Raw genomic sequence first — 23,390 nt, forward strand, 5'->3', positions numbered from 1 at the left:
TCTAGAACAATGCCCAGTATGTAGTAGGTACTTCATAAACATTTGCTGAAGGAGTAATGAATTACTGCAACCCCTCAGAAGTGTGTACTATTGTCCCTACTGTACAGGTAAGGAAGTAAGGGTCTGAAATAAAAAGGTTTATGTCAGGGGCACCTGGGTGGTGGCTCAGTTGGTTAGGCATCCTACTCTTGGTTTCAGCTCAGGTCATGATCTCAGAGTTCGTGAGTTTGCCCACATCAGGTTCCACACCAATGTGTGGCACCTGTTTAGGATTCTCTCTCTTTTCCTCTCTCTCTGCCCCTCCCCTGCTCATGCTCGCTCTCTCTCTCTCCCAAAATAAATCAACTGAAAAAAAAATGCTATTTAATAAACACCATTTGTTTAAAAAAAAAAAAAAAGGTTTAGGGGTGCCTGGGTGGCTCAGTCAGTTGAGCGAGCGACTTCAGTTCAGGTCATGATCTCACAGTCTGTGGGTTCGAGCCCCACATTGGGCTCTGTGCTGCTTCAGATTCTGTGTCCCCCTCTCTCTCTGCCCCTCCCCTGCTCATGCTCTCTCTCTGTTTCAAAAATAAAAATAAATAAAAATAAAACATATTTTAAAAAAAGGTTTGTGACAAAGGAAGGTTGTGGATGCTGGCGACTTTTGGAATAGAATCCTGTAGCACAATCCACTATAGTTCTGTGTATTTAATTTAAAAAAAAATTAGCTAAATTATTCCTTACAGTAGAGCTGAAAAGGAAATGTCACTCAAAGATTCAAAGACTTTGTAGGCCATTCCCATGCTCATTGTTCAGATCACATATCTACTGTATCTATATTTGCAAAAGAGGAACAAAGTTTCTAGGGTTAACTAGCATGAATCCAAGCAATATTGCCTTTTTAAAAAGTAGCCAAACAAAACAAATTGTTTCTATAGCAGTAATTTCCATTTTTTATTCTATAGTTATGAAAATGTCCATAATCATGTAGGTAAGATTATGGCTGTCTGAATTCATGTTAATCTAGTATTTTCCCTTTTTGTAGATTTCATGAATACAGCTATTTTACAAATGTTTTTAAAGGACTGCTTTAAAATCAAAAGTGGTACTGTAGAGTCAAAAGCTTAAATACAAACTCTGTCACATTAGACGTTGTGTGACCTTGGGCAACTTATCTATCTTGGGTCTCCTGGAGGGCTCAGTGGGTAGAGCATGTGACTCTTGATCTCGGGGTCATAAACTCAAGCCCCACCTTGGGTGTGGCGCTTACTTTAAAAAAAAAAAAAAGGTTATCTAACTTGTTTTCTAATCAGTACCAAGAGTCTTAAAAGCCACCTCAGGTTAATCGTGAGAATTAAATGAAATATGTCACAGCCATACCACACAGGAGATACCCAAAAAAACTTGCTTTTCCTCTTCTATCGAACAAAAAAAAGCACACTGCAAAACTAAAATGCTGCGTCAGAACATGAATGCACAAGTTTGAGTTTTTTCTCAACCTCAAAGTGCAACCCCTTTTGAACCTAAACAAAAATGAATCAAATGTAAAAAGGAAGAACAAAGATGTGCACATCTCGCGAGTGGCGCTTGGGAACTCGAAAGTCTCTTCTCAGCCTACAGGCTGGAACCCAGGTCCACTAAGCTCCCCCAGCTGCGGCGGTTTCCCTAGAGAAGAGGGCACCGCTTCCCCATCTGTTGTGCGGCTGCGCAGTAGAGGCAAATGTCCCTTCACAGCCGCCGTAAGCCGCGAGGCTCAGGAGCGTGTTACTATTGGCTGGGTGTGTTTGGCGCCAAAGCGGAGGCGGAGGCGATTATCTGCGGCTGTGGGACTGGGAACCATAGTACCTTAGAGAGGGGTCCGTGAACCCAGCGACCGTTTGGCGTGAGAGCGGTCGGTTTAGGAAGCTGCAGGGCCGGGGCGCGTCCGACATGTTCTGCGAAAAGGCCATGGAGCTGGTCCGCGAGCTGCACCGCGCGCCAGAAGGGCAGCTGCCAGTCTTCAATGTAAGGGAGGACGGAGTTTCACCGGGCGGGTCGTGCTGAAGGGGCGGGGTCTCGGAAGCGCTGGGGGAGGCCTTGGGGCGGGCCTGGGGCTCGTGGGAGGACTGCAAGAGGATCTGGCTCCCAGAGATTCTAACCTGCATATCCCCTGAGGGTGTGTTTCTCAGCTCGAGTCGGGAACAAAAATTTTGGAACACGGAAAGACAAAATATAGCAGGAAAAAGAGTGCATTCATGTTTATGTCCCCCAGCGATTTGGTGAATTTCCTCATGAGTGTATGTCCTTCAGTGTTTTTTCATGTATGGCTTTATTTCTTGTTCCTGTGTTTGATCAAGCATTTCTTGGTTTCCTGATAACAATCGAGCATTTGTTGAGCACTCTGGCAGAAGCTAGTCCTGTAGAGCCAGACTGGGATTCTGACTCCATCATGTGACCGTGGGGCTGTTACTCATGCTGTCTGTGCTGTCAGTTTCATCTACAAAAACGGGAAAGTTGGTAATAATAGTAGTCAACTCTTCCTGTAGTGAGGGCTCTGCAAGTTGGTATATGTCAAGTTCTCTGAACAATGCCTGACACACAGCAGTGAAGTCAGTGTTTGCTATTTATTTTCTTTCTACCGCTGCTGCTACTATAACAATCATTCTTATTTTTGTTACTACCGACAGCAGGGTGATAAGCACGTGGCCTACGTTAATCTTGTTCTCATAAGAACTCTGAGATTTAAACCATTTTTTCCAGCCATATACACAGACGCTTAGGGGCATTTTTTTTTGCCCATAGCTAATAAGAAGTAAAGCTAGGATTTAAACCCTGACAGTCTGGCTCAAGACCTGCACTCTAAATTTTATACTTGACTGCTTCCCTTCTCATAGAGCAGCCACTATTTGGAGCCAGGGCATGTTCTGCTGGGAGAGGGGCACAAAAAGGAGTAACAGAATGCAGTGTGATGACACCAGAGAGGAGCATAAGGAGCAATCAATGTTGGTGTGGTCTGGGGTAGAGGAGCAGGCATTTGAGCCACACATGGAAGGATGAGGGGACCACTCTGAGAAGGAAGATAGGCATGGCAGCCAAAGTATACAGCAGTGCAGAGACACATGGTCACATAGGTAGGGGTGACTGACAGGGTGTGTGCAGAGGCTAGGAAGGTGGGTTCTAGGCCTAAGAGAGTTCAGTGGTCATGCACAAGGCATTTGGAAATTGGTAAAGGATTTTACACAGGAGAGTGATAGGGCAGTTTTTTATGTTTTGAGGATAATGATGGCAGCACTATGGGGGAATGAGTTGGAGACAAGAAAGAACAGAGTCAATGAGATGGTTATGGGTGGTTATAATAGACCAGGTGAGAGCTGTGTATGATCCAGACTGTGTTTGGTTGCTGGGCCTGGAAATCAGTGTCTGAGTTTCAGAGACAAGGCAAACAGGACTTGTAACTGTTAGGATGGGGGTGGGTAATGAATGAGAGGGAGTCTCAGGGAAATTCTCAGGGACTGTATCAGATTTCAGGAAAAGAGTGTTTGGGGAAAGGCGAGTTTTGTTTTGAACATTAAAGAGAACGTGGTTGGACAGTTGGGTCATTTTGCAGATGAGACTGAGCCAAGAGAAATTATAGATCAAGTTAAGGGATTTGTCTGAACTTGGAGCATATTGAATGCAGAGCCTCACCTTGAACACAGATTTCCTAGATTTCAGTCTGTTGTTCTTTCAGGACTGTTTAAACTCATTTAAAAAGTTAGGAGACAATGGTGGGAAGTTCAGCAGAGATGCTGGAATGCCGAGGGGTTCAGACTCTTAAATATGACTGCAGTTGGACAACCAGGCATGTTGAAGGTCATCTACCGTAAGAGGAAACAAACCCAAAGAGGCAGAGACTTGTCCAACAGGAGCTAGCCAACCAAACCCTTAGTCCAGCTCTCTGTTTCACTCAAATTTTAAGTTAAGTGTTGCTTGACCACTTTTGGAGGGCCCAGGGGTGGGACTTAGAAGTTGTAAGATCCTTCCTTTTTCTTATTTTTTTAATTTATTATTGAGAGAGAGAGAGAAAGAAAGAAAGAAAAAGAAAGAAAGAAAGAAAGAAAGAAAGAAAGAAAGAAAGGTAGATAATATGAGCAGGGGAGGGGCAGTGAGAGAGGGAGACAGAGGCTCCAAAGCAGGCTCTGTGCTGACAGCAGAGAACCTGATGTGGGGCTCAAACTCACGAACTGTGAGATCATGACCTGAGCTGAAGTTGGATGCTTAACCGACTGAGCCACCCAGGCATCCCAGATCCCTCCTTTTTCTAGGTCTTAGTTTGGCAGAGCACCTTTTGCAGTTTTTGTTCCATGTGCACCTTCCACTGACAAACTCACCTGCTAGCCAGGTGACTCAGCAGCCTGGAAGCTGGTCACTCTTTGATACAGCCAAGCAGGGACAGTCCAATCCACCTGAGTGATTTGCAGGCCATAGACCCATGACCCCACTAGACCCTTCAAGAATCATTCCTTCCAGGAAGATGATAGTCACTCAGTTTAGAGCAAGGACTCTTCCTTGTTCATTCTCTCTCAGTGTTAGGTACTGTGTTCAGCAAATTGAAATGATTGTCCACTTTCTATATGCAGAACGGGTAATAATTTAAGTGAGTTTTTAGGGAAATTATCTTGGACTTCCAGCCTGAGGTGGGAACACAAAATAGTGCAGTTTTCACTATAGATTAAAAAATCTAAATTTGAAAGCATGTGTGTATTTTCACAAAATTATTTCACACTTGTCTTTTGTATACCTGCAGATCTATTGATTATACAGGAGTTTTCAGGTATTCCTGAAAATACTATTTGCTGATAAAAGGAATATTCTGTAAATATTTCTATATTATTTATGTTAAATATTTTTATAAATAAAAAGTTATTTAGGGGCGCCTGAGTGGCTCAGTCGGTTAAGCATCCAACTTCAGCTCAGGTCACGATCTCACAGTTTGTGGGTTCGAGCCCCACGTCGGGCTCTGTGCTGACAGCTCAGAGCCTGCAGCCTGCTTCAGATTGTTTCCCTCTCTCTGCACTTCCCCCACTCATGCTCTGCCTCTCTCCTTCAAAAATAAACATCAAATAAAACATTTTTTTAAAAAAGTTATTTACATACTTTTATCATACCTTATTGCTTTGTAGGACTTGTTTTTTTGTCATTAGTTTTATCAAAGTGTATACAACAAAGTACAAATTTGTATACAACAAAGTACAAATTTAGCACATTTTTTAGTTTTACTAGTATATATATCCATGTAACCAGTGCTACAGTCAAAATTTCTGTCATCCTCAGGGTTCCCTTTTCCCTTTTGTAGCTACCTACCACCTACTACCTATAGCTTTTGTAGCAGCTTTAGTCAACCACTGGTTTTTTTGGTGTGGATTCACTGTCATTCCTTTTGATGGCCAAATAACATTCCATTGAGTGAATATACCATATTTGGCATATCATCAGTTAATGGATATTCGGGTGTTTCCATTTTGTAGCTGCCATAAATAATGCTGCTCTGGGGGCACCTGGGTGGCTCAGTCAGTTAAGCATCTGACTCTTAATTTTGACTCAGGTCATGATCTCACAGTCGAGAGATCAAGCTCTGTGTCAGGCTCCGTGCTGAGCGTGGAGACTGCTTAAGATTTTCTCTCTCTCCCTCTCCCTCTGCCCCTTCCCTGCTTGTGCATGTGCATGCTCTCTCCAAAAAAAAAAAAAAAAAAAAAAAGTGCTGTTCTGAACATTTATGTACAAGGTTTTGAATGAACATATGTTTTCAGTTCTCTTGAATACTTGTTGGATAATATGGTAATTATATGTTAAATGTTTTGAGGACGGTGCCTGGGTGACTCAGTTAAGCATCTGACTTCTGCTCAGGTCATGATCTCACAGTTCATGAGTTCAAGCCCAGCATCAGGTGAGCTCAAGCCCTGCTTTGGGTGAACATGAGCCCCTCACTGGGTGAGCCCCACATCTCTCTCTGTCTTTGACCCTTGGAGGATTCTCTGTCTCTCTCCCTCTTTCTGTCCCTTGCTCTTGCACCCTGTCTCTCACAAAAAAATAAGTAAATAACTTTTTGAGGAACAATCAGATTGTTTTCCATAGGGCTCTACCACTTTACATTCCTATCTGCAGTGCTTGAGGGTTCCAATTTCTCCTCATCGTCACTGACACTTGTTAGAGCCAATCCTAGAGGTATGAAGGATTACTGCTTTTTGATAAGATTTAGTATAAATCAAAGATAAATATAGGGTAGATGAAATATTGCTATAGACTTAGTAGAGGAATTAATGGATGTGTATTAATGCCATTTTATATGTTCTAGGAGGATGGACTCAGGCAAGTTCTGGAAGAGATGAAAGCTTTGTATGAACAAAACCAGTCTGATGTGTAAGTTTTGATGAGATTGATATTTTATTTTATTTTTTAATTAGGTTTTTGTTTTTTATTATTTTTTAATGGTTTCAGGAGTAGAATTTAGTGGTTCATCACTTACATATAAAACCCAGTGGTCATCCCAACAAGTGCCCTCCTTAATGCCCTTCACCCATTTGGCCCATCCCCCCACCCAGCACCCCTTCAGCAACCCTCAGTTTGTTCTCTGTATTTAAGAGTCTCTTATGGTTTGCCTCCCTCTCTCTTTTTATCTTAGTTTTCCTTCCCTTCCTGTATTTTCATCTGTTTTGTTTCTTAAATTCCACATTTGAGTGAAATCATACGATTTTTATCTTTCTCTGACTTTTTTCACTTAGCATAATACACTCCAGTTCCATCCACAATGTTGCAAGTGGCAAGACTTCATTCCTTTTGATTGCTGAGAAATATTCCATTGTGTATATATACACCATGTCTTCTTTATACATTCATCAGTCAGTAGACATTTGGGTTCTTTCCATAATTTGGCTATTGTAGATAGTGCTGCTATAAACCTTGTTGATGTTCCCTTTTAAATACAAGGGTGCAATTGTGGGGTTGTAGGGTAGTTCTGTTTTTAATTTTTTTAAGGAACCTCCCTGCTGTTGTCCAGAATGGCTGTACCTGTTTGCATTCCCACCAGCAGTGCAAAAGTGTTCCTATTTCTCTGCATCCTCACCAACATCTGTTGTTTCCTGATTGTTCATTTTAGCCATTCTGACAGGTGTGAGGTGGCACCTCATTGTGGTTTTGATTTTCATTTCCCTGATGATGAATGATGTTGAGCATCTTTTCAGGTGTCTGTTTGCCATCTGGATGTCTTCTTTGGAAAAGTGTCTATTTGTGTCTTCTGCCCATTTCTTCACTGGGTTATTTGTTTTTTGGGTGTTGAATTTGATATGTTCTTTATTTTTTTCTTTAATTAAAAAAAATTTTTTTTATGTTTATTCATTTTGAGAGAGACAGAGTGAGCAAGGGAGGGGCAGAGAGAGAGGGAGAGAGAGAATCCCAAGCAGGCCCCTCACTGTCAGCTTGGAGCCCAATGCAGGGCTCGACTCACAAAACATAAGATCATGACCGGAGCTGAAACTGAGAATCAGATGCTTCACTGACTGAGCCACCCACGCGCCCCTAGTTTGATATGTTCTTTATACATTTTGGGTACTAACCGTTTATCTGATATGTCATTTGCAAATATCTTCTCCCATTCTGTCAGTTACCTTTTAGTTTTGTTAATTATTTACTTTGCTGTGCAGAAGATTTTCATCTTGATGAGGTCCCGATAGGTCATTTTTGCTTTTGTTTCCCTTGTCTCCAGAGACATGTCTAGTAAGAAGTTCCTGCTCCCAAGGTCAAAGAGATTGTTGCCTGTTTTTTCCTCTAGGATTTTGATGGTTTCCTATCTTACGTTTAGATCTTTCATCATTTTGAGTTTATTTTTGTGTATGATGTAAGAAAGTGGTCCAGTTCATTTGTGTGCATGTCACTGTCCAGTTTTCCCAACACCATTTGCTGAAGAGACTGTCTTTTTTCCACTGGATAGTCTTTCCTGCTTTGTTGAAGATTAGTTAGCCATACATTTGTGGGTCCATCTCTGGGTTCTCTATTCTATTCCCTTGATCCGAGTGTCTGTTTTTGTGCCAGTGCCATGCTGTATTGATGATTATAGCTTTGTAATACAGCTTGAAGTCCGGAATTGTGAAACATCCAGCTTTGGTTTTCTTTTTCAACATTACTTTGGCTATTTGAGGTCTTTTCTGGTTCCATACAAATTTTAGGATTGTTTGTTCTAGCTCTGTGAAGAATGCTGGTGTTGTTTTGATAGGGATTGCATTGAATATGCAAATTGCTTTGGGTAGTATTGACATTTTAACAATATTTGTTCTTCCAAACCATGAGCATGGAATGTTTTTCCATTTCTTTATGTCTTCTTCAGTTTCTTTCATAATCTGTCTATAATTTTCAGTGTACAGATCTTTTACCTCTTTGGTTAGGTTTATTCCTAGGTATTTTAAGGTTTTGGGGGCAATTGAAAATGAGATTGATTCCTCGATTCCTCTTTCTGCTGCTTCATTATTGGTGTATAGAAATGCAACTGATTTTCGTACGTTAATTTTATATCCTAAGACTTTGCTGAATTCATGTATCAGTTCTAGCAGTTTTTTGGTGGAGGTTTTCCACGTACAGTATCATGTCATCTGTGAAGACTGAAAGTTTGACTTCTTTGTGTTGTCTGATTGCTGAGGCTAGGCCTTCCAACACTTTGTTGAACAACAGTGGTGAGAGTGTACATCCCTGTCATATTCCTGACCTTAGGAGGAAAGCTCTGTTTTTCCCCGTTGAGGATGATGTTAGCTGTGGGTCTTTTGTATATGGCCATTATGAACTTGAGGCATGATCCCTTTGTCCCTAAAGAGGGTTTTGTGAGCGTTTTTATCAAGGAACGATGCTGTATTTTGTGAAATGCTTTTTCTGTACCTATTGAGAGAATCATGTGGTTCTTATCCTTTCTTTTATTAATGTACTGTACCACGTTGATTATTTTGGGGATCTTTAACCAGTCCTGCAGCCCAGGAATAAACCCCACTTGATGGTGGTGAATAATTATTTTAATGTATTGTTGGATTCAGTTTGCTAGTATCTTGTTGAGAATTTTTGCATCCATGTTCATCAGGGAAATTGGTCAGTAGTTCTCCTTTTTAATGGAGTCTTTGTCTGGTTTTGGAATCAGTGTAATGCTGGCTTCATAGAATGAATTTGGAAGTTTTCCTTCCATTTCTATTTTTTGGAACAGTTTCAAGAGAATAGGTGTTAACTCTTCATTAAATGTTTGGTAGAGTTCCCCTGGAAAGCCATCCGGCCCTGGACTCTTGTTTGTTGGATTCAATTTCTTTACTGGGTATGGGTCTGTTCAAATTTTCTATTTCTTCCTGTTTTCAGTTTTGGTAGTTTATATGTTTCTAGGAATTTACCCGTTTTTTCCAGATTGCCCAATTCGTTGGCATATAATTGTTCATAATATTCTCTTATTAATGATTGTATTTCTGCAGTGTTGGTTGTCATCTCTCCTCTTTTCATTCATGATTTACTTGAATCCTTTTTCTTTTTAATAAATCTAGCTATGGGTTTATCAGTTTTGTTAATTCTTTCAAAGAACCAGCTGCTGGTTTCATTGATCTGTTCTACTGGCTTTTTTATTTTGATATCGTTGATTTCTGCTCTAATCTTTATTATTTCTCTTCTGCTAGTTTTGGGTTTTATTTGTTGTTCTTTTTCCATCTCCTTTAGGTGTGAGGTTAGGTTGTGTATGAGACATTTTTTTCCTTCTTTAGGAAGGTCTGAATTGCTACATACTTCCCTCTTAATTTATTATATACTTCCCTCTTGTTTTGTTTTTATTTTTGTTTTTTTTCCTATTTTTTTACGGTAAAATACAAATAACAAATTTGTCATCTTAATCATTTTAGTGCATATTCAATAGTATTAAATACGTGCATAATGTTACACAGCTATCTGCACCATTCATCCTCATAACCCTTCATCCTGTAATACTGAAACTCTGTGCCCATTAATTAATCTGGTTTTTAAATGTGATACTTAACTAATATCTAAGGAGATGTACATTTTATAGGGTAAAACCAAAGTTTTTCCCTCTCTGTGTGAAGAACACTGAAGTATAGGACATGCATGTAGTTGAAGATCAATAAATATTTGTGGGATGAGCGAAGGACCATTTTGACTCTGTTTTAGCTCACTTTATTCCAAGGATTTGGAAGAGTAGTTCCTTTTAAAATAAAAACATGATAAAAGACCATAATCTTAAACCATGATGTTAGGCTTGTCTCTTATACTAGCATGATAAAGGAATTCCAAAAGGTGAGTTAACACTATGTCTTTTGAAAACAATTGAGATTAATCAGTATGCAAAAATGCAAAATACCAAATGGTTAAATGAAATGCTAATAGCGTGATCTTAAGTAAATTAGTTAGCTTTTGGCTTTTTTATCTTTTAACATAATAAAAGCTCCGATGTGGAGGCAGGTACTATTTGGTTACATTAACTGTTGATTATATAAATGGGCAAAAACAAACATGGAAGTCCTTTGTCAGTTGGCTTTGAAAATTTTACTTAGCTAAAAATACATATTCATTCTTTTCTTCTTCTTTTTCTTTTTTAATGTTCTTTTCTTTAAATGTTCTTCCCAGGAATGAAGTGAAATCAGGTGGACAAAGTGATTTGATACCAACCATCAAATTTCGACACTGTTCCTTGTTAAGAAATCGACGCTGTGCTGTAGCATACCTGTAAGCTTCTCAGTTTTTGCTTGGAGTGGCAGGAAACAATGGAGGATTTTGCATGTGGTTTCCTAATTAACCATTTTGAAAGGATAACAGAAATTCTTACATTTGTTTTTCCTGGGCAAGCATTCTAAATACTTATCTTTTTTCCATTATGATTTTTTTAATCATGAAAAATGCAGTTTTCATAAAACTAGAATATTATGAAGAATATTATAAACCTCCCCCCCCCTCCAGGGAGCCATCATCTAAGTTTAACAATTTTTAACATTTTGCCATATTTGCTTCATCTTGTTTTATTTTTCTGTGCTAAATTAATGTAGAACATCATGGCCTTTTACCACTGAATATTTTAGTATGCATCTCTAAGAAATAAGGTCCTTTTTGGATCTTTTTTCACATGACCACTGTACCGTTCGCAAACATTGAGAAATGAAGAAGCCTTCACCACACCTGTCCTGTCCATATTTGTGTATCCCTGTTGTCCCAAAGGTGTCTTCTTATAGTTATGTGGTCTCATACCTTCTTGTCCTAGGTATGATCGACTGCTTCGGATCAGAGCACTCAGGTGGGAGTATGGCAGCGTCTTGCCAAATGCTTTACGGTTTCACATGTCTGCTGAAGAAGTAAGTTAGCACTGTTGTTCTCGTTTCTGATCTGGAAAATGCTGGTTCTGGCATTGTCCTGTGAAAGTATTTACAGTATTTCTCTTTGTGTTTAACATCTGTTTTTCAGCAATTTTTGGCTTGTATTTATTTGGTATATACTGTGATAAGAATTTAGGAGTAATTCTAAGTGCTATGTGGAAACTTCTGTTATTGACAAAGTAAAGGGTCCCATTATGTTACTTATTAGTGATGCATCAGTAGGATTAAAAACTGGCATTATTATTTAGATGAGTGTGTATGTGTGCATGTGCGCATGCCCTTTCCTAGTCAACATGAATACTCTTCATTTGTCCAGTCACTAAGGCACAGAGCTAGCCCAGTATTTAAGGACACAGGACTAGAGTCAAGTAAACCTAGGTTCAGACATTGTCCTTGTCACTATCTAATCTTGGGCAAGTTACTTGAGTTCTCTCTATGCCTGAATTCCCTCATTTACAAAATGAGGATGGTAGTACTTACCTGTAGCAGGTTTGCAGTAGCTTCTGACACTATGTAGAGTTAGACTGAACTTGATGGGCTAAGACTGCCCTCTGCAGACACCTGCCACAGGTTTTGGGTGTTCCCAGGGCCACTCTCCCTTGTGACTAAATGGCTATAAATTCAGGGGTTCCTGCTATCTTCTTTGGTTTGAGACTTTGAATCTCTTAATGTCAGTCCAACTTCCAGAGAGGAGAGGGGAGTTAGAGATGGCGCTCAGTCACATGGATAGTGATTCAAGCAATGGTGCGTGTGTGATGAAACTCCAGTAAAAATTCTGGACACCAAAGCTTGTGTGAGCCTCCCTGGTCGATAGTGCTTTGTGTGTACTGTTACACATCATTGTGCCAAGAGTATGATGTGTCATGATTCTATAGGGAGAGGACCCTAGAGCTTCATGTTTGCTTACTGTCAGGGAATAAGAATGTCCTGTTCTCTTCAAGGTCCTAGCCAGACTAAGAGTCGAATTTAACACAGGAGAAAAATCAAATTTAACTTCATACATACTGGGAATCCACACAGACATGGAAATTCCAAAGATAGTGAGGCAAAATGAGGTATACATGTTTTGTTTTTGTTTTTTCTTAAAGTAAGGTCTATACTCAGCATGGGTCTTGAACTCAAGACTCAGATCAACAGACACATGCTCTACTGGCTGAGCCAACCAGGCACCCTAAGAGTTAGGGGTTTAGGACTTCAAAGGGAAAGAATGTAAGTAATCCTTAGGAAGAATGAAAAAGAGCAGATATTTGGTAAACAGATCTTTGTTGGGCCCACAGAAACAATGAAACAAAGAGAGGACTTGCATCAAACTGTCCTTGCTAGGTTCTTCCTTGTCTACCATACCTTGTCCATAGCATAATATAGTTGTCTATGGTGGTAGCTCTCTTCCTAGAGCAGGTCCTCTATCTAAATTTTTTTAAGGCAGTTGTAGGGGAGGTAAAGAGCTTTTCCTGAATATGCTGGTTTATTTATTTATTTTTTTGAAAAAAAATTTTAATGTTTATTTTTGAGAGAGAGACGTAGCATGAATAGGGGAGGGACAAAGAGAAAGGGAAACCAAATCTGAAACAGGCTCCAGGCTCTGAGCTGTCAGTACAGAGCTCGACACCGGGCTTGAACTCACGAACTGTGAGATCATGACCTGAGCTGAAGTCTGGACGCTTAATCTACTGAGCCATCCAGGCACCCCTGAATCTACTTTTTAACTCAAAATAGTCTTCATGCCAAAGTGGCCCATTTTGGGGTGACCTGCCCTTGGCCCCTCTAGTACCCTCCCAGACCTCACTCTGTGTGTCTTCCTTTGGCTGGTTCTGATTATTATCCCTCTCGCTATGGTAAAATTGTGATTGTACGTGTAGTGCTTTCTAGAGCTTTGTGAGTCATTCAGGTGCATTATTGAACCTGAGGTTGCATGCATGTGTACACACATACATACACACACACACACTTTCTAATGAGGGTTATGAAGGTGTTTTTCTGTGTAGTTTTTTAAGAGCTATGTTGTTTTACCTTTCACAAGGACATCTACAGTAGTGGCATTGGTTTTTGTATATAATGTTAAAAGTCAGCTTGCATTTTGGATATGGATATTGAGATGATCCAGCACCATTTAATTGGAAAGGAGGACCTCCTTTCCCCATTGCTCTGTGCATGGTACCACTTTTTTTCATAAATTGAGTATCAGTATATCTGGGGATTTAGGATAGGAGACTTTCCCTTGTGTTCTTTTAATTTATTTGTCCTTATGCCAGTTCTGTATTGTACCTTTATAAGTTGAGCAAGCATACCCATCTTGTTCTTCTTTTTCAATTGTCTCAACTGTTTTGGGCCCTTTGAATTTCCATGTAAATTTTAGACTCAATTTGTCAGGTTCTATTTTTTTTTAAATGAGATTTTGATTGAGATTGAATTGAATACATAGATGAGTTGATATTATAATACTGAATTGTGAATGTGGTAATCCCTCCATATATTTAGGTCTGTAATATGTTTCAACAATGAAAAAAATTAACAGATTTACTGAGGCAAAATTTACATGCATAAAATGTACTCTTTTAAAGTATCCAATTCAGTGTTTTTTAGTATATTCAGAGTTGTGCATCTACTACCAACATCTTATTCCAAGACATTTTCATCACCCCCAAAAGAAACTGTGTATCCATTATCAGTTATTTCATGTTTTCTCCTCTCTTCCCAGCCCCTGGAGATTACTAATCTACTTTCTCTCTTTATAGATTTGACTACTATGGGTTTTTCATATAGGTGGAATTATGTAATACATGGCCTTTTGTGCCTTTCAGTTAGCATGTTTTTAAGATTATGTTACTGACATTATCAGAACTCTATTCTGATGTGTGGCTAAATAATATTCCATTGTACAGATATACATACCTTATCCACTCATCAGTGATAAATACTTGGGTGTTTTTCTCAGCAGGGTTTTATGGTTTTCAGAAAAACCATCAATACAATTTGGAGAGATCATAATTCTGAAATGGTATATTTTTCATGGTTCTGCTTCTGGTCTGTGTTTAAGTATGCTGGCATATAAATTCTGTGAGAATGGAGATTTTTGTTCACTTGGTAAATGATCCATCCTAAATACCCAGAACAGGGCCTGGTTCACAGCAAGCAATACTTGTAGTTTAAATGAATGAATGGTCAGTAATGATCCATGTGGGGAAAGGTGCTATTTATAAAAGGATGAGTATACAGTTTTTGCAAGTTTCTTTCTTCTAATTTTGTCAAATGATCATCTCTGTGTTTGCAGATGGAGTGGTTCAATCATTATAAAAAGTCCCTTGCTACTTATATGAGGTCACTGGGAGGAGATGGAGGTTTGGACATCACACAAGATATGAAACCTCCGAAAAGCCTATATATAGAAGTAAGAATACCTTTTAAAATGGGTTTTTCTTTAATGAATAAATTGTGCTGACTTTTATCTAAAATGAGGGGTATGTATGAATATTTATTAACTTAACTTGAAACAGAAAGAAACATACATCCAAACCAAAAATGTTACCTGTAGGGGGATGGCGGGAATAGGATAGAATAGTGAAAATTGTTTTCTTTTCTTTTCTTTTTTTGAAAATTTTCTGAACATACCTATTTACACAGTGTTAACTTTGGAAACATGTATATATTTTACATATTAAAAAATTAAAGTAGAAAACCAACCTACAGATTTTGAAAGCAGAACAAAAATGAACCTGTGTTTCAAGTTGGTAGATTAGTCAAACAGGAATTATTTTAGTTTTTTTTTTTTTTTTTTTTTAAGCTTATTTATTTATTTTGAGAGAGAGTCTTAAGCAGGCTCCATGTTGCCAGCACAGAACCCGATGCAGGGCTCTATCTCATGAACCGTGAGATCATGACCTGAGCCAGAATCAAGAGTTGAACGCTTAACCAATTGACTCAGTCACCCAGGCACCCACACCCCCAATGGATGTGTTCTGAGGATGAAAAGAATTACAGGGGTGCCTGGGTGGCTCAGTCAGTTAAGCTTTGGACTTTGGCTCAGGTCATGATCTCACAGTACACAAGTTTGAGCTCTGCATTGGGTTCTGTACTGATAGCACAGAGCCTGCTTCTGATTCTCTGTCTCCCTCTCTCTCTGCCCCTTTGCTGCATGGCACATGTGAGTGCATGTGCATTTTCTCTCTCAAAAATAAATAAACTTAAAAAAAGATGAAAAGAACATTTAAAAAAAATTTTTTTTAACATTATTTAAAAAATGGGGGTGCCTGGGTGGCTCAGTCGGTTAAGTGTCCAACTTCAGCTCAGGTCATGATCTCGTGGTTCGTGGGTTCGAGCCCCACATCAGGCTCTGTGCTGACAGCTCGGAGCCTGGAATCTGCTTTGAATCCTGTGTCTCCTTCTCTCTCTGCCCCTCCCCTGCTCGTTCTCTCTCTCTCTCTCTCTCTCTCTCTCTCTCTCTCTCTCAAAAATAAAAATTTAAAAAATTTTTTTAAAAAGATGAAAAGAATTGCAAAGAAATTTTAAACTGTTTTTAGTATAGTAATCATATTATTAGTAATGTCATTACTGTTCTTTTGAAACATTTTATATATTGACAAATCAAGCAAAAAAGTAATGTCACCAGTAGCCAAGATTTTCTTTTTCCTTTTTTCTTTTCTTTTCTTATTTTATGTTATTTTGTTATTTTATTTTATTTTATTTTATTTTATTTTATTTTATTTTATTTTATATTTAATGTAATTTTTTGTCAAGTTAACTAACATACAGTGTACATAGTATGCTCTTGGTTTTGGGGGTAGATTCCCATTATTCATCACTTACATACAACACCCAGTGCTCATCCCAACTCATGGCCTCCTCAATGCCCATCACCCATTTTCCCCTCTCCCCCACCCTCTCCCGCAACTCTCAGTTTGTTCTCTGTATTTAAGAATCTCTTATGGTTTGCCTCCCTCTCTGAAACTATTTTTCCCCCTTCCTTACTCCCATAGTCTTCTGGTAAGTTTCTCAAGTTCCACATATGAGTGAAAACATATGATATCCGTCTTTCTCTGACTGACTTATTTCACTTAGCATAGTACCCTCTAGTTCCATTCACATTGTTGCAGATGGCAGGATTTCATTCTTTCTCATTGTCAAGTAGTAGTCCATTATATATATAAATCTTCTTTATCCATTCTTTATCTTCTTTATCTTCTTTATTCACATCTTCTTTATCCATTCATCAATTGATGAATATTTGGGCTTTTTCCATAATTTGACTATTGTTGAAAGCACTGCTGTAAACATTGGGGTACATGTGCCCCTATGGATCAGCACTGCTGTATCCTTTGGATAAATTCCTAGTAGTGCTATTGCTGGGTCATAGTGTAGTTCTATTTTAAATTTTTTGAGGAACCTCCAGACTGTTTTCCAGAGTGGCTGCACCAGTTTGCATTCCCACCAACAGTGCAAGAGGGTTCCCGTTTCTCCACATCCTCACCAGCATCTGTTGTTTCCTGAGTTGTTAATTTTAGCCACTCTGACCGGTGTGAGGTGGTATCTCTGTGGTTTTGATTTGTATTTCCCTGATAATGGGTGATGTTGAGCATCTTTTCATGTGTCTGTTAGCCATCTGGATATCTTCTTTGGAAAAGTGTCTATTCATGTCTTCTGCCCATTTCTTCACTGGATCATTTGTTTTTCACGTGTTGAGTTTGGTTAAGTTGTTTATAGATTTTGGATAATAACCCTTTATCCAATATGTCATTTGCAAATACCTTCTCCCATTCTGTTGATTGTCTTTTAGTTTTGTTGATTGTTTCCTTTGCAGTTCAGAAGCTTTTTATCTTGATGTGATCCCAGTAGTTCATTTTTGCTTTATTACCCTTGACTTCAGTGACGTGTCAAGCAAGAAATTGCTGCAGCTGAGGTCAAAGAGAAGATTTTCAAAATAAGAAAAAATAGATTCAAATATTAAAATGAAAAAATTAAGTGAAAATTTTGTATTCCCAAACTGCAGTTCAAAATATCAGCATGGACTCATAGGGAATTATCTCTCTTTTTAAAAAAATGTTTCTTAGTCCACCGGAAAGATCTACGGACAACAACCAACCCAGTGCCAAGAACATCCAAGTTCTGGAGTCCAAATGCCATTTTCCACTAAAGGAAACCAGATTTAATGGTGGTGGGGCCAAGGGGGAGGAAGGTGGGAAAGGCTGATTCCAGGGTCTTAAGTAAAAGCACAAGCTGCATATGGAATTCCTTGTCTTTGTAGAAAGCAGAGTGTATCAAGGACTGCAAGCGGAGTGCTAAAACCATGGGAGCTGATTTGAAGGATCTCTCATTGGACAAAGAAGGAATAATCTGAGCCTCAAAATGATTAACTTCAGTGAATTGCATCACATCAGTTATGTGAGAAGCATGAATGCATAATGGTATCAAATAACAACAGTTAAAAAAAATAAAATCTTTTTGGTTCCCGTTAGAGAATATGAGGGATGCAAGTCATTTTGAAAAGTGGTAAATAGGGGCATCTGGGTGGCTCAGTTGGTTAATCATCTGACTTTGGCTAAAGTCATGATCTCTCTGTTTATGGGTTTGAGCCCCACATCGGGCTCTATGGTGACAACTCAGAGTCTGGAGCCTGCTTCAGATTCTATGTCTCCCTCTCTCTCTGCCCCTTGTTCTGTGTTTCTTTCTTTCAAAAATAAGTAAATATTAAAAAAGAAAAAAAGAAAAGTGCTAAATAAAAGAATGGGATCAACCATCTCTATCAGCCTTTACTGTACCCTGAGTTCTGTCTCAAGGTAGCCAAATAGCCAAATTGTTTACAAGGGAAATTCTTTTCTTCCTTTTCTTTCTTTTTTTTTCTTTCTTTTTCTTTTCTTTTTCTTTCTTCCTTCCTTCCTTCCTTCCTTCCTTTTTCTTTCTTTCCTTTCCTTTCCTTCCTTTCCTTCATTTCTTTCCTTTCTTTCTGTTTATTTTTTTTTAATTTTTTTTAACGTTTTATTTATTTTTGAGACAGAGAGAGACAGAGCATGAACGGGGGAGGGGCAGAGAGAGAGGGAGACACAGAATCGGAAGCAGGCTCCAGGCTCTGAGCCATCAGCCCAGAGCCCGACGCGGGGCTCGAACTCACGGACCACGAGATCGTGACCTGAGCTGAAGTCGGAGGCTTAACCGACCGAGCCACCCAGGCGCCCCTCTTTCTGTTTATTTTTTAAGTAATCTCTACACCCGGAGTGCCTGGGTGGCTCAGTTGGTTAAGTGTCCAACTTCAGCTCAGATCATGATCTCATGGTTTGTGAGTTCAAGCCCCGCATTGGTCTCTGTGCTTACAGCTCAGAGCCTGGAGCCTGCTTCGGATTCTGTGTTTCCCTCTCTCTCTGCCCCTCCCCTGCTCATGCTGTGTCTCTCTCAAAAATAAACATTTATAAATTGAAAAAATTAAAAAAAAATAATCTCTGCACCTAACATGGAGCTCAAACTTACAACCCCAAGATCAAGAGTTGCATGCTCTACTGACTGAGTCAGCCAGGTGCCCTGGGGAATTTCTTCTTCATGGAAGAATTCTGGCTAATACAGCAGAAATAAAAGAACTACATTGATGCCATTTTGTAGCCTTAACGTGTGGAGGCAAATAGCTTCTAAAACTGGTAGGTGAAAGTTAGTAGAGATGATAATGATGAATATGGATGAGTACAGGTAATACCTACACCTGCTTGATCAATCTTAACATCCAGAAAGGAACAACCAGATGTTTTGTGCTTCATGAGGTCTTAGAAGAAGAGCTTAATAACATCATTTGCCAGAAAATCAAACCTGATCTGATCCAGCCTCTAGACCTAACTTCCAGTTTAGAGGAAATTCAGGGATAGAGGAACATGTTAAGTGACCCCACAAAGATCCACAACAAAATCTAGCTTTTGGGAAACTACTAAACAAACTACCCAGTTACTTTAACAAATAAATTGCCAAGGGGAGGAAGGAAAAGGGGAATAACTGTATAGATTAAAAGATGTGGAGACTTGTTAGAAACATGTAATGTGTAGCTTTTGTTGGATTCTGATTTGAACATGGCAGCTTTAAAAAAATTCATGAGACAAATGGGGAAATTTGGGTACTAACTGGATAGTTCATGATATGAAAATTATTAATGGGCACCTAGGTGGATCAGTTGGTTAACCATCTGACTCTTTGATCTCGGCTGAGGTCATGATCTCACTCTTTGTGGGGTGGATCCTGCTTAGAATTCTCTCTCTCCCTCTCTCTCTGCCCCTCCCCCACTTGCATGCATGCACATGTGTGTCTGAGCTTTTCATTCTCTCAAAATAAATAAACATTTTTTTTTTAATTATTAATAAGATGTGATAACAGTATCGAGATTATGCTTTTTAAAAAGAATCTTATACCTGAAACTAATACAACATTGTATGTTAACTAACTGGAATTAAAATAAAAAGTGAAAAATTTTTCAGTGAAACCAAAAGCTAATTCTTTGTGAACAAGATAAAATTAATAAACCTCTAACAAATTATAAATACACAAATAAAAAGAATCTTATTTTGTAGAAATAGATACTAAAACATTTATAGATGAAATGGTATCCAGGATTTGCTTCAAAATAATCCAGAAGTAGGTGAGGGAATAAGTTTGGCCACATCTTGATAATTGTTGATGCCAGTTGATGGAGTTTCATTGTATTAGTATTTTTACTTTTGAATATGTTCGAGATTTTCCATAATAAAAGTCTAAAGAAGCAAAAAGGTGGTAGTGGTGGTAGGGATTTTTCTTAAATAGTATTTCTTGAACTAAGTAAAATACCTTTGGGAGTCATGGTAAGTAAGATTCCAGAGGAATCAGGGCATGAAATTATCCTGGAAAAGTAGAAGACTGGAACTTGCTGTTGGGGTTGGCTTCATTCATAGCAATGTGAGAACTCAGTAGCACAAACTCCAGTCCTGAGTGCTCATGGGAGAGGAAAACTGTGGTCCTGGTGTCCTGTTGCAACACTGAGAATTGGAGTCAGTTGGTGATCTTGGCAGTTGCACACATGGTTTTCAAAAGGCTGCTTTACTCTCCCACCTTCTGACCAAGAGTCTCTCCTGATACTTAGGATGTGATTCTGCATCTGTTCTTTCATGGTGTACTTCTACCTATTCCTGGGAAAGAATCTGCATATTGAAGGAGATTGGAAGAATCTCTTTAAAACATTTTGGAGACTTACCTATGTCCTATTCTCAGATATTGTTATATTTTTGGAAGAACCTATAAGAGGCAAGTTGGAGTCAATCTAAAACATTTTCTTTTCTTTGTAGATACGTACTTTGATTTTTCAGGATTTGCAGAGGCAACACAATACATGATGTTGTATTCCCTCTGCAGCTCCCTGGGTTTTCTTGGTTGCAGCACAGACATACACATACATTTGGATATCTGCCATTCTTCTTCCTCCCCATCCAAACAGGACATTTGGCATCTCTAGAGGACCACAGTAAGGAATGCTAGGCCCATGTACACAGAGAAGAAACAAACAGAAAGTGACTTTATGGTTACTACATATTAAAAATAATTTCGATAAAACATCAGTTTTTCTTTTCAGGTGCGGTGTCTAAAAGACTATGGAGAATTTGAAGTTGATGATGGTACTTCAGTCCTATTAAAAAAAAATAGCCAGGTACTTCTCATCTTGAGATACTTTAAATCTTATAAGAGTGTTCAATGATGGAAATGTTAGAATCAGTAGCAAAATAAATGTTACCTTGTGATGATCATTTGTATCATAAGCATTATGCTTAGTATAAGATACCCTGTTTTGGCCATTTTCTGAATATAAAGACTTGAAGCAAATGTTGCATATTACTAAGAAAAAGTTAATTTATTAGATTATCGCATGTATTTAACACTAAGCATGTTCCTGGGAAATTATCACAATGGGCCTTATTCTGGGTAAGCGGGTTTGTTCTAGTTAAGGGCCTGTTAAATTGTTGGATTTAGCTACTTTCTTTGAATTTATTAAAAAGGTGGTAAGCACTCACTTTCATCTTGTACATCACCCTTTAAATCCTAGTTCTTTAACAAGCAAAGAGTATACGGATCAAAAATTTCTAAGTATTTAACATATAAACCTAATAGTTTAATAGAGAAAGACTGAAATTGTGAATCTCAATATATTGTTTTCTTAGAAATCATCAAGTTCACATTAGATGAGTTTTCACTTCATATGCATTCACATTAGCTAGATTTATTTTTATCCTGTCTTAATTGTTTGTAGTCACATTAGTGTAGGACAAAAAATGACCTAATAAAAACCACTCTTTCTTTCCTTCCCATTTTGTTTTCAGCCAATTAGTATCTAAAGCCCTTAAGTCATTGATGTCTTGTTTATGCCCTGGAGCAAAGTAATGCTGAGGTTATGTGGTTCCCTTAGGGTGAATTATTTTACTAGTACTCTTGGATCTTTTATTTCCTAAAAAATAAAAAAAAATTTTTAATGTTTAATTACTTTTGAGAGGGAGAGAGAGAGAGACAGAGCATGAGCAGGGGAGGGGCAGAGAGAGGGAGACACAGAATCCGAAGCAGGCTCCAGGCTCTGAGCTGTCAGCACAGAGCCCGATGCGTGGCTCGAACTCATGATTTGTGAGATCATGACCTGAGCTGAAGTTGGACGTTCAACCGACTGAGCCACCCAGGCGCCCCAAAGTTTTAACATTTTAAAGACACATTTTCAGGGGACCCTAAAATCTTTGGTTGGTAAGGCAAAAATTTCCTTCCCAAGTATCCTCTTCGAGGTAGGATAATAATGAATAGAAAGCAGATGCTAAAGAAATGCTCTCATAAAAATCTGTCCTTCTGTAGGACCCAGCAGGAAGCTCTGATTCACAAGAGCAAAGCTATCCTCATAAAGCAAGACAGGAGAAAACTGCATCTCCAGCACCGTCCTGTTTGAATTTCTTTCTCACGCTCTGTGGCTGATCTCCCCACCTAGTGTGCTGAGACGGTGATTTTTCACTGGAGTGCCCAGGTGGGCCTGGGGCAGTTGGAAACCAGCTGAGTCCCTCTTCCTGCTCCCCACTAAACAATTGTCACTCTCTGTGTGGACCATGCAGAAGCCTTTCCCTTGAGATGCTTTTGACTTGTCTCTCAGTATTGCCCTACCCTCAGGTATAAAAATGGAAAACAGTTTTATATGTTTTTTTTTATCTACTATGTATTTATCTAGTATAATTGATATTAAAGGGATTTTTAAAATGTCTGACCACATCTAAAACCAGTTTTCTACAGTTTTCTGTAGAACCTGGTGTAGATCATTTATTAATAGGGGAAACATTTTTTTGCCATACTTTTTTTTTTTTTTTTTTGGAGAGAGAGTGTACTCGGGAAAGGGGGAGAGGGAGAATGAGAGAGAATATTAAACAGGCTCCACACTCAGCACAGAGCCCAACTCTGGGCTAGGTCTCACCACCCTGGGATCATGACCTGAGTCGGAATCAAGTCAGACACTCAACTGACTGAGCCACTCAGGCGCCCCAGCATACATTTCTTTATACTTGTGCATATGGCAAGCATTTTCTGTTTGTTCAGAAATCAGAACCTCCTCCCCCTTTAAAGTAGGTATTAGAATAACTTAAACGAACAACTCAATTTCCCCCCCTTTTTTTTTACATTTTATGTTCTCAAGGCATTTTAAAACCTCACTTAACAGTTTAGACAGCAGTGTGTCTTCAGCCCATGAGTCTTCCTGGCTGGTCAGGAGGGATTTGTTTAGTCACAGGCCTCATAATGAATGGGCCTGTGAACTGGTGAGGTGCACAGGGCCACTGAGCTACATTGCGCATCCTGGAATAATTTTGACAGTTTCTCCTGCTGCAGTTACTTTTTTATTTCTTTATTTTGAGAGAGAGGGCACACATAACGTGCTTGTGAGCAGTGGAGGGGCAGAGAGAGAGGATCCCAAGCAGGCTCATGCTGTCAGTTCAGAGTGGGGCTTGATCCCGTAAACTGTGAGATCATGACCTGAGCTGAAATCCAGAGTCAGACACCCAGGTGCCCTTGCAGTTACTTTCTAAGAGTATTTGCTCATACTTTTCTGACGTAGCA

General features: G+C 39.1%; 1 protein-coding gene across 4 annotated transcripts in view; it reads left to right on the plus strand.

Moving 5' to 3' along the window:
- The window catches only part of GINS1 (GINS complex subunit 1), a 28,583-nt gene that overhangs the window by 3,843 nt on the left and 1,350 nt on the right, over nt 1–23,390 (plus strand). The window contains exons 1-7 of one of the 4 annotated variants that reach the window (XR_007461951.1): nt 1,712–1,983; nt 6,293–6,357; nt 10,588–10,686; nt 11,216–11,306; nt 14,599–14,715; nt 20,893–20,967; nt 22,149–22,454. Coding sequence is in view for 2 of the 4 variants with exons in the window: in XM_049650125.1 (XP_049506082.1) it covers nt 1,909–1,983; nt 6,293–6,357; nt 10,588–10,686; nt 11,216–11,306; nt 14,599–14,715; nt 17,566–17,658 (540 nt within the window). In the remaining 2 variants the exon portion in view is untranslated. Of the gene's footprint in view, nt 1–1,711; nt 1,984–6,292; nt 6,358–10,587; nt 10,687–11,215; nt 11,307–14,598; nt 14,716–17,565; nt 17,974–20,892; nt 20,968–22,148; nt 22,455–23,390 lie in introns of those variants that run through there. The other 3 variants (XR_007461952.1, XM_049650124.1, XM_049650125.1) reach the window with 3 other exon arrangements.

The sequence above is a fragment of the Panthera uncia genome (assembly GCF_023721935.1).
Source record: "Panthera uncia isolate 11264 chromosome A3 unlocalized genomic scaffold, Puncia_PCG_1.0 HiC_scaffold_11, whole genome shotgun sequence".
NCBI lineage: Eukaryota > Metazoa > Chordata > Mammalia > Carnivora > Felidae > Panthera > Panthera uncia.